We start from the raw sequence: 12092 nt of genomic DNA, 5'->3' as shown, positions 1-12092 counted from the left end.
CTGCTTTTACATTCATGGAAGAGTGCATTACAAAAAAAAAAAAAAACAACGGAAAGTAAGGAACGAGGAGGGAACTAAGTTAGTATAAACACCAGTCGTTCCAACTTCCTTATCTTTTAGAATAAAAATTAATGTTGAGAAGTACTTAATGCATATAGGTCACGGTGGGACACTTAACACCCTTCTCTCTCTGGTGGCATACTCAAAATGTTATTCTGAATTATAAACATAATGTTAGGAGATGTAGATAAGTCCCCAGGATGGAGTCTAACATGATATAAATATCACCTGTCAACAGCAAAACCATCTTAAGAAGCTTGGAGAATGAAGTAAATTCAGAGATAAGGGAACAAGAGGGTTTTCAACAATCAGATAAGTGAACTTAGTTTTCAACAGTCAGAAATATTTTTAGATACAAAAAACAACCCAGGGAGCCAGCCCGGTGGTGCAGTGGTTAAGCGCGCACATTCCACTTCTCGCTGGCCCGGGGTTCGCTGGTTCAGATCCTGGGTGCAGACATGGCACCGCTTGGCACACCATGCTGTGGTAGGCGTCCCACGTAGAAAGTAGAGGAAGATGGGCACGGATGTTAGCTCAGGGCCAATCTTCCTCAAAATAAATAAATAAATAAATAACCTGCCCAAAATAACCCAGATAATTTTGAAAAGGAAGAAAAAGCGGAGGAATTCACCTAATAGATATTAATAAATTATAAAGCAAAATCAATTTTTAAAAGTGAGGTATTTGTGGGGCTGGCCTGGTGGCGCATTGGTTAAGTTCACACATTCCACGTCAGCGGCCCAGGGTTCACCGGTTTGGATCCCGGGTGCAGACACGGCACCACTTGGGAAGCATGCTGTGGCAGGCATTCCACATATAAAGTAGAGGAAGAGAGGCACAGATATTAGCTCAGGGCCAGTCTTCCTCAGCAAAAAAGAGGAGGATTAGGAGCAGATGTTAGCTCAGGGCTAATCTTCCATAAAAAAATTAAAAAGTGAGGTATTTGTGCAGAGATGGACAAAGAGACTGACAAAGAAGCAGAACAACTAAGAATAGGATAAGGTTCACACCCAAAAGAGGTCTTGATATATGCCAGTGGTGGCATTATAAGTCAGAAAGGAAATGATAGACTAGTCAATCAGTGATGCTGAGACAACTAATGCATCGGAAAATACAATTCAATTCAAGCAATAAAATAAAATAAAACTGTTTTCTTTCCTCATGCCCCAGAAAAAATTAATTCTAAGTAGGTTAAAGAGCTAAATACGGACAAGAAAACTGCAAGACTCTGAAAGAAAACAGAGGAACATGAGTAGCAAGGATTTCTAATGACACATAAACAAATCACAATAGAAAAGATAGATATTTGACCACATTATAATTTACTGCTTCAGTATAACATGAAACACATAAAAATGAAGAAATAACACACAGACTAGACTATCATATTTGTGAAGTGCATTGCTGGGAAAGAATTCATTTTCAAATACATAAATACTCCCATAATCAAAAGAAAAAGGGCAAAAAATATAATCAACAATCCAAAGGAAATAGAAATTGCCAACGAGCGTATGATGAAATGTTCGAATGCACGCGTAATCAGGGACACTCAAGTGAAACAAAGAGACACCTGCCACTGCCACCAGAATGGCCAGGTTCAGAATGGCCTACGAACATGACATCAGAGTGCGGATGATGCAAAATGGGAACTCCACACTTAAATACATCCCCAAAAGGATCTCTCACACTTGGGTACACGTACTAAGATGTACATTTGAGTGCCATTTGCAATAAGGAAAACTGGAAATACCTTAAATGTCTATCAATGGGAAGTGGATTTCAAGAATTATGATATACTTTTTAAACAGGTAAGACGAATAAAAAATCTATAAGCATCAACACGGAAAAACGTGCAAAATGCTAACTAATTAAAAAGTTACATAAAGATTCGCATTGCATAATGCTATTTATGTACATATCAAAACAAGATCTCTTGTAAACTGCCTGGAATAAAAACAATGGGAGACCGGTGCAAGGACTAATACAGAAGCCAAGGCAGTAACGTAGGAAAAGCATAACAGCTTCAGGAAGGTGGTTATCCGGTGGAGGATGGGTGTAAAGGGTTATGGGAGAAAGAGATGGAGGGGAAGAGAATGGGGGCGGGACTTCTATTCATTCAACACTCAACCAATATTTCCCAAGGGCCACACACTATTCTAGCTACTGGGGATGAGAAGAGAACAAGACAAAAATCCCTGTTCTTGTGGATCTTTCACTTTCATGGAGAGAGAGATTAAAAAAAGGCAAAGAAGTACAATCCGTATTACTTGTTATCTTACAGGATAAAAAGTTCTGTGCAGAAGAGCCATAGGGGGAAGGACATAAAAATGTTCGGGGTGGAGATTTGCGATGGATGCTAAACAGGGCAGCCAAGAAAGACGGCCCCAAGAAGGCGACACCTGGGTCAAGACTGAAGGAGGAGGAGGAGTGTGGCAAGCAGAGGGAAGGAGGGACGCGCGCCATGTTCCAAGAAGGGCAAGGAGGCCAGTGTGAAGGGGCCTCTTAGTCAAGAGGCCAAACAGGGAACTGGCGGGCCTTGAAAGGTTGTTGTCATGACCTGGACTTGGCCACTGACTGAGGGAGGAAGGGCCCGAAATCTGAGCAGAGGAGGGGCCCCTGTGATTTACGTTTTAATGCCATCAGTCTGACTGTTGTGTTGAGAGCAGACTGACGAAAACGGGAGGCCACGGCAGTCACCCAGGTGACATTTAACGGTGACGTGGACCGGGGTGGTCTCGATGACACACGGTCAAGTCCCGAAAACACTGACAGGATTCACTGATGGATGAGAATGGGGTGTGAGACACAGAGGCGTCACGGATGACTCAGTCTTCAATTACATCTACTTTATTTCATTTTCTAAAAATCTGCATCAAATAGGGCAAAATGTGAGCATCTCTTCAATGGAGGCAGTAGGTCCGCGAGCATGTGTGTTTATTATTTTCTGTCCCCTTTGGTTTGTCCGAAATAGGGGATTACAAAATGGGTTAAGTTCATCGGTCAGTGTTCGAGGCCTTTTTTTTTAGGCAACGACACTACCAATTAGGGTCACTGCTTTGCGTGTTGATAATAATTAAACACCGCCTTTATTTCTTAAATCGTGTTAACAGTTTATTTGTCTATTAAGATGGCCAAATAGTGGAGACAAAGTGCTAAAGTAAATGATGGACTTTAACCTTTGCTCACACATTTTACGAGAGAAATTTAAAGGCTACACATTAAGACGCCCCTGGGTGGGACATTTGTCCCCCTAATTCCACGACTCATCTTTGATGTTACATGCCAAGGAGGTTAATGAAATATTTAAAAACGGCAAGTCATGGTTGGTAACCTATATCCATTTTTGCTTCGTTGAGTTCTTTACTTGTCTGATCACTTTTTATAGCGTCTATAACACTGAAGTGTTGTTCATTGGGTTAAACTAATGGGATCAACTCTCCAAGGTTCTGCTCTTTGCTCACCAGGAAAGCACGTGCTCACAGAGACAACACTGGAAACCCCCATCCACTCCAGCTTAGGCTCTTTGTCTCTGAAGTCTGGGGACAGAATTTTTCTTTTTTTAGATAGGAATAGAGTCAAAACAATGTGAGTAAGAATCTATGTTCTTCGCACATCTCATGTACCATCTGATGTCTTTTGTTTCATCAGCTACCATCCCGGGGGAATGGGAGGGGGGCGTAATACCTTGTTAGGACAGGCAAACACAGTGTAATTGTAAGCAGTGTTTACAGTGCTAACAGAAATCTGACAACGCAATACGTTCATGGAAAACATACAAGAGAAGATCTAAATTCACTTCTCAACATGTATAATAAATCCTATACACTCTCTAGATGCAGCTCAGAATTTAAGTTAAAAGCAAACTTTTAAAAAGAGTGTATACTTTCATACATTAATAAACCAAAGGATGGTGTTTAAAAAAATTCTACAGCATGATTCCCGGCCCTGGTGTTGACATAAGACACGTAACAAATTACCTCAAAAGGAAATCATAAAGTCACCACTACTGAAACCACCACCACCGCCTCTCATTTTAATTCACTTTAATTACAAAAATAAATATATTTTACTATCTATATAAGATATACATATAAACATATAATAAATATATTCTCAGAAAATGATAAGGGAGCTCAAAAAATAAATCTGTAACGTTACTGTAACAGCAAACATTTGGACAATTATTCCCTGAAAGTGAAATTCTCCAAATCCTTTGACAAATAGACCATTTCAGTCATGGAAATGTCATGGTCCGTTGTCATCGGTTAGTCCTACACCAGGACACCAAAACGCCCCCAAATTATTAAGAAGGATGCATTTTATGAAGGAGCCAGTGAGAGAGAACAGCAGTAAAGCATGGATTTGGTTATTAGAAAAAGCGTTAGATTTGGGATCTTAAGACTGGGGTTTTAAGCCAACTTCTGCCTCAGGACTTAAATCATTTCACTGAGCCTCAATTTCCCCAGATATACAAAGAATGCAGTTGATGCGATAAGCTCTAAGATCCCTTTCAGTTATAAAACCTCTGTACTTTTAATAACATACATTTATTTTTGAATAGATAATACATTCATTTAGATCAAAGGAAAACAATGAAAAGATTTAAAAAGTTAAAACTCCTGCCCTCGCTCCCATCTGCCCTGCTTGCCACCTCCGTACCCCATACCCCAACACAGAAGTCATCGTTTCCATTAGAGTCTTATGTAACCTTCCAGAGCTTCTTTACAAAAAAAGAGCAAACACAAACATATATTCTTATTTACCTCTTTTTAACAAAAAAGGCATCATACTACAACCTACTTATCTCCATCACTCACAGCGTATCTTGGAGAGATTTCCATTTCAGTACGCAGAGATACTCCTCATTCTTTTCAACAACTGCATACTTCTCATTATATGAATATCCAAAATCTATTTAACCGATTCCACACTGATAAGCACTTGGAATTTTTCCAGTCTTTTGCTATTATATGTCACGCTGCAAAATCCAAACTTTTATGCATATTATCTGTGCCGTATATCTTTAGGAGAAATTTCCAGAGTGGAACTGCTGACTCAATGGGTAAATGCATCTATAATTTTAGTAAAACTTGCCAAAGTGCCTTCCATATAGTTTGCACCTACCTGCATTCCCACCAGCAAGTGTGAGAGTCCTTGTTCCTCCACATTCTCATCATCAAAAGACAGCTGCTTCTTTTCTTTCTCTTTTGGAGTCCTACCTCATCTGATAGATACGTGGCACCTCAATATGACTTCACTGGCATTTCCCTTATCATGATGGGTCTATCTAAGAGTTGTTTGTGTTGCTTTTACTGTGAACTATCTGTTCATCATCATAAACCTTTTTCTCGAAGTAGCTGGTCTTTTTCTTATCCATTTATAAGTAAAAGCTCTACTATTTCAAGACAGCAGTCCCATGGCTGAAAGACGACCTCTGCAGATTACCAGTGGGTCCTTGACTACTGATATTCATCACTTCTTGAATGCTTTGAGAATTTAAAAAGGGTTTTCACTGACATGTTCTCATTGGAAGACACTAACCACCATTACCCAATATTCTACAGATGATGTATAATAGCCATGAGGAAAATTTCCCTTTGTTTTCTGAGATTTTGCAAAAGGTACACTTCACTTTCAATAGGGGAGGGAAGGAACAGTCTGGAAGACTGCATAAAGACAATTTCATTTCACCAAATATCACAAACACCTTGGGGGATAGAGAAGAAATGGTAATTGTGGCTAAATATTAGGTACAAAGATGCTTAAGATACAAAAATATTTAATATTATAAATATATTGTCTATTTCATGTTTAAGAGTTCAATTACATTAACGTAAAACAACTTTCCTAACATCATGAAATGCAATTATCCGAACAGGCACACTCATTTTCCTAGTGAATATCCAAGCTACGTCAACAATCTCTTTTCTGAAACATACATATTTTTAACAGTTACAGTTCATAAGAAATGTGTTAAAAAATTCTAAAGGCACCGGTAAACGTTAAACCTCTGCTATAATAGAATAATCAAGCGGTCAACATGCAGACCTAAATACTCTTCCGTTTTTTCACTACATGAGGAAATACCCAACTAATTTTTTATAAAATTCTTAAATAGATCCTATTTAACCAGAACGAACTAGGAATTTGCAAAGTCCAACCAAGCAGCCTTTTAGATACCTAGAAAGTCTTTCTTCAGCGATGTGGAAGTCACCCACACACACGCTTTGCTTAGAGAGGTCAGGAAGAAACAAAGACGGTCCAAGGGGCTTTCGAACTCCGTGAGCGACTGTTGCTGAAATTGTACAGCAGGAAAGACTTCTCTTCTCTACCGTAAATAGACGTTCGTAACATAAAACCTATACAGCCATTTCAAAGGATTCTAAAGACACTTAGACCTGTATCATTTCTTTGGTTCTGCAGAGTACCTGTGGAATACCATAGGGTCCCCATTTGACAGTCTTGAAAACTGAAGCTAGTGATTTGCCTAGAGTCATTAATGAGGACCAAAATGGGAAAAAGAAATCTGAGGCCTCATCAACTGGGGTTCTCACCACACCAGGGAGCACAGAATCAGGAGCCGGACCTGCTGCCCTGTTACTTGCTATCCGTGTGGCCTTGCGTGGGGTACGCAAACTCGCTGTGACTGTTTCCTCATAGGGAAATCCTCATTTTGAGGATTAAACGAGTTTAGCACTTAAAATAGTGTAAATGGTGTTACATAAAAGTTCGCCATCATATAATTAGAATGCATTCCGTTCCTGCGGAACTTTAACGTGAAGCCTCAACAGCAGAAGTGGAAATATTCAAAAGCATGTCCTCCATGGGACGGGCGTGGAGGAGAGATGAAGATAAACATGCCCAGTGGAGTTCAGTCATGTCCTAGTTAAGCGAGGTGTCGCACATTTAAAGGTTACCTAGAGTCTATGATGGCCACGGGCAAACTCGAACTTAACTTGTGGATATTGATTAATCTCCCAACATGGTTAACACGACAGGGAATCCCACCTCTGGCACTCTGAAAAGCTTAGTACGAAACCCTGGTATTATTTGACATTATCTGTTCAAATCCCCACTTCTTTAAGTTTATTTTTCTAATCTTGTTCCAATTTTCTCATCTATCACTCCTTTCATTTTCCTTCCCATCTTCTTGTCTTTCATCTTGCTGCTTTCTTTCCCAAATAAATCTTAGATCTATCTATAACAGAAAGAAATCACGACGAGACTACAGCAAGGTACTTACCAATAACATGGTTCCCGGATCCCAATTTAAAATTATTTTAGTGCACCCTGGTTCCCAACTGAATTATTTTAATGGACGTCAGCATCAAATTGTTGATATCTGAGAGTGACCGGGCTCTCAGATAATAATGTTAAGTTATTGGAAAGAAACACTTAAAGAAATGCTTCATTAGCATTCTGTTGCGTTTTTAAAGCCATTTCACAGACACTTTCAAGGTTTTAACCTCAATCGCTCAGCAATACTGTACCCACTATCACGACACGACAGCAGCAAAGCTGCCAATAACACAGTAAGTGACAGGAGCTCACTGAGGTGGACTGAGAAGCCCAAGGTCACCCCCCTCACCAGGAGAGGGAGCTGTAACAGATCCTGCTTCGAGCTAAGTATGAAACACACTATTTTTCCACTACGTCTAAACTATTTACAACGTTAACTTCTCCAGATTAACAAAGGCATCACTTCAGTGAGAATACGACACCCCCCAGAATGACCCAAACCCTGCAAATTCTCCCAGAATACAAACCTTTGGGAGGTGTGAGGTTGACTCCATTTTTAAGGCACCATTGGACTGGTAGGATCCCCAAAGAATCCGCATGGCACAGCATTGAGAGTTGACTAGGCTCTGGTCTCAGGTCATCAATAGTTAGTTGAAAAAAATGATTGTTAAAGACCTGAAAGAAACAAACAACAGAGCCAAGGGTTAATTCCTTGGGATAAGATGTAACGCTGGTATGAATACTGGCACGGCTTCCAAATGCAATGAAAATATTTCACCAAAATGATCTGAGCACAAACTGGCATTTCAATGTCTATTACTCAACAGGGCAGTTGCTAAAACGTTAGCGTTGATCATTGTGGTCATATTAATGGAAAGATCGATGAATAACTGGAATACATAGGAGACAGAGAAGGAAAAACATCGATGACCTCAGAGAAGTCAACCAACGGCCAGAGCTGGAAGAAAAACAATCTGACGGAGTGAGACTGACAGACCCTAGCCAGGAGGGGCACTGGAAGGTCACACTCGTCTCTCAGTGTCCACAGCAGGCACAAGTTCTCACACGGAGTCATTCAAGAACCTCCGCAGTCTGACTTGGAGGTTTCTGGCCTCATCCTGCACCACATCCCTGCACTTCCCCCCAGCCTCCAGCCTCAGAGTAAATAATTCCCGTCAGGCACGTCCTTGAGACCATGAGAATGGTCCGGAACACCCCTTTCTATCATCAGTCCATCAAAACACTGCATTTTTCAAGGTGCATCCGGAAAGTCATGGCTGTTGGGACATTTTCCCAGCCACTCCCACCCACTTTGGGAATGGGTGCTTCCAGAGTATCAGACCCTCTGTACCGAAAATTCTCATTCCTTCCTATGGACTGATACCACATGAGTCTCTCCCAACAGATCTTAAGTCCTTCAAGGACAGTGGCCTCTTTGTAACTCATCAAGATATTCCCACAATGCACAAAAAATGCTTTGCACACAAGAGCCAGATAAACATCCACTGAGTAGAAGAAAAAACATCAGTGAAGAAATAGGACAGGGCATGTGGATGGAAAAAGCAGAGTGCAAAAATCTGGTGAATCTTGACGCTGAAAAGCATGACAAATTTAAAGAACTCAGTATGTAAAACAGACCAGAGAAAAAAGATCTTTCTCAACTCAACAGACATAAACCAGCCCTTCCTAGGAAACCCTAACGCTCCTCCTAAGCTATGATTCCTGGCTCCTTCATTTACAAAATATTTTCTGAAAGCATCTTAGTTCAAAGCTAAGCAGGAAAGAACAGGATTCTGTTCTTCTCAATGCTAATTCCAGTAAATAGTTAGAATTCTGCTGCCTGAGGTTTGCCTTTGAAACTAGACTTTGAAGAGTTAAGGATCAAACATCAGCTTTGCAGGGAGGCCTTCCCTGGCAGGCCAATTTGAAGTCACACCTCCCTCCTCCCACTCCAACAGGCCACTAGTGCCTTCCATGATGGATCTTTCTCCTTAGCATTTAACAGGTAACATACATCTATTTACTTATTAATTCTGCTTATTGTCTGTCTCCCCCACTAAAATATAAGCTCTATAAGAGAAGGGACTTCTGTCTATAGTCCCACGTCCAGAACAGTGCCTACAAACGCTCAGTAAATATTTGTTAAGTTAATGTGATCTGGTCTCTCCTGCACGTATACACAGTCACACCCAGATGCATACAGAATAACGTATAATTCCAGTAGTACAATGTCTTAGCGCCACTGGACTCTGTAAAGATAGGCAGTAAGGGATCTCCAAGATCCACTATGTGTGCGTACTTCAGAGGAAAAGCTAAAATAAGGTCCTTCAAACCCATCAGGGTTCATATTCTCAAATGGTTCAGAAACACTGGTCCATATGGTCCAGAACCCACAGGTCTCAGAACCCAAGGCCAGAGGAGTTCAACTTGCCTAAGATGGTGCAGCTCAGAGCGAGCAGAACTAGAAAGAGAACTCAAGACTTCTAATGCTAATTCCAGGAGCCTTTCTCTAAACAATACAGCATCTCTCTCACACACACAGATGATACTGTCATCATCATCATCAGCTGTCAGTATCTCACTCTGTTCGGGAACACCAAAAACAATCCTGCTGTACAGCTAACGGTTGGTCCTTTGATTTTGGATCTGCTACACGCTTCTCTGCTTTCTTGTCCACTTGTTCTTAACATTATTTATGTATTTCTTCAACTGCGGTGCCCTGAAGAAAAGCCTCAAGGAACATAAAAAGGACATTTTCATGATGAGGAGTAGTAACAGCGCAGTGTGTGACAGTTACAGACACAGTATTCTAAAGCCTTTCCCAACGTTAGGAGAAATATATTTAATTATAAATATCTTCTACACTAAGAATATTCTAATATATGTGGGTAAGTCTCGAACCTAGGGAGGTGCCCATCCGAGTTCTAAGAGGCAGATGCCCATAATCCAGTCCATGTGTTCTATGACACACAGCCAAGGAAAGAAGGACGGGTGCACGTGAAACAGAATGACTCAAGTATTTTATCTTTGGTACAATTTACAACTATTTAAAGGTATAAAAATGTGAGCATCTACTACTGACAAACTCAGCACATCTGTGTCTGTTTGGTTTATTTTATAAATACCAGGTGAAGCTGACACCAGAGCCCCTTAGGATGAGGACAAGGTGATACAGATCCAGATCAATGGGCAGCTGGCATTACTGTATCACCTGCTGCTGGAACAAAAGGGAATTCAGGTCAGGTTTCATCAAGGTGTCCGGTGTCACTCCTTGGTTTTGGAAAAATGTGCAATTTACCAGAATACACAGTAAAAAGCCCTAAAGGCCATTTCAAATAAAAAGGTTTTTAATGGATGGTGTATCAATGGTGACAGCATGCATTTCAACCTTGAGATAGTTATTCAAAGCGTAAGTCAATATTTGTTTCTCATAGGTAATTATTCTTTAAATAAATTACTTTAACAGTTATAAAACTAACATGTTCACTAAAGAAAAAAATATTTAGAAAAGAAAAGGACATTTCATTACGATAACCATTTTCCATATTATGTAATACATCATCACTACTGTTTCTCAAATTTTACCAAATCATGAACAAAAATAAAAAGCATGACTCAAAGAACTTTAAACACTCATCACTGCATTAATAAATCTAGTCTCCTTCAAAAAAAGAAATTAATATGGAATTGACTTTTGAACCACTCATTAAGTGCCCCCCATGAAATGCACAAAAGGCCATTAACTAAAACTCACATTGGCTAAGAATGCTTTTTGCTGGCTTCTCGCACGGTTTCTAAGTGGAGACGTAAGATAGAAACACATACTTGAGATGTTAGCATAGGTGACTTCGTTGAGATTTCTTTGATGGTGAAGGGAAATTACAATCTTAAAACACTATCAGACCATAATAAAAATGCCTTTACACGAAAAGCTCATTTCACTTTAAATCTGCCAATCTTAGAAGCACGACTTTCCCCTTAGTCGATGAAAGCAGATGAGAAAAATTAGAAGTGCTGACCCTCTGGAGATAGCAATCTGCTCTTCACCATTTTCAGGTATTTTCAAAATCTAACTAGATCCTATTAACTACGATCAGTGTAGGAGGAGCCAGATACTGTCATAATGATTACAACATGCATCTCATCAGTAGTTTATTATAACGAGAATAGGAACAAACGGGCAGGTTTGACGTGACAATGGTTAATAACGAAGGTGGCATATACGAGTGGCAGAGTTCACGGCTGTAAACTCGCGGCTATGCATCCGAACCTGCCTCCAAGCCACTCAAGGACACGGGTGTCTACACTCCAAGGACACGGGTGTCTACACTCTATACAATCAGAAGACAAGTGAAACGCACGCGGTCCATCCTAAGAGGAGGCATCTGACTGGGCACGCTCTACGACACCAGTGATAACGAGAGAGCTTAAAATAGCACTGCCTGGGGAGAAGGCAATCTTCCTTTGGTCAATGGGCTTTGCGGCACACCCCTGCGCGAGCTTTTTCACCTGCTGGCTTTGAGCAGAAAGACTTATCTGCTCCCCCTGGAGGTGGAGGTGAAGATCAAGGGAGGAAACACACCTTGGTCACCGAGGCAGGACAGATATGAAAGGGCTCGCTCATATTCACTGTTTCTAGCTTCATCCCAACTGTGAAGAAATGGCTTCGCAAATCTGCATGATCCTGCGGGGAAAAGGATAAAAATATTGAAGGCAACGGGACTGGAAATTAACTCGGTAATGGTCGGCATGCCCTCCTTGAACATTTTCTCGGGCAGCAGGAATCAGGTTGA

The 12092-nt window shown here is 40.6% G+C and overlaps 1 protein-coding gene across 7 annotated transcripts in view; it reads right to left on the bottom strand.

Annotated features, from left to right (window-relative positions):
- Positions 1-12092, bottom strand: part of SFMBT2 (Scm like with four mbt domains 2) — a 244773-nt gene that overhangs the window by 81222 nt on the left and 151459 nt on the right. For all 7 annotated transcript variants that reach the window (XM_001499964.6, XM_005606941.4, XM_005606938.4 and 4 more), the window contains 2 exons: positions 11882-11983; positions 7827-7974 (listed from right to left, as the gene is read on the bottom strand). In XM_001499964.6, coding sequence (XP_001500014.1) covers positions 7827-7974; positions 11882-11983 — 250 coding nt within the window. The remainder of the gene's footprint in view (positions 1-7826; positions 7975-11881; positions 11984-12092) is intronic.

Source organism: Equus caballus, chromosome 29, assembly GCF_041296265.1.
Source record: "Equus caballus isolate H_3958 breed thoroughbred chromosome 29, TB-T2T, whole genome shotgun sequence".
In the NCBI taxonomy this organism is placed as follows: Eukaryota; Metazoa; Chordata; class Mammalia; order Perissodactyla; family Equidae; genus Equus; species Equus caballus.
The sequence above is the reverse complement of the archived record's forward strand: the minus strand, read 5'-3'. Positions and strand labels throughout refer to the sequence as shown.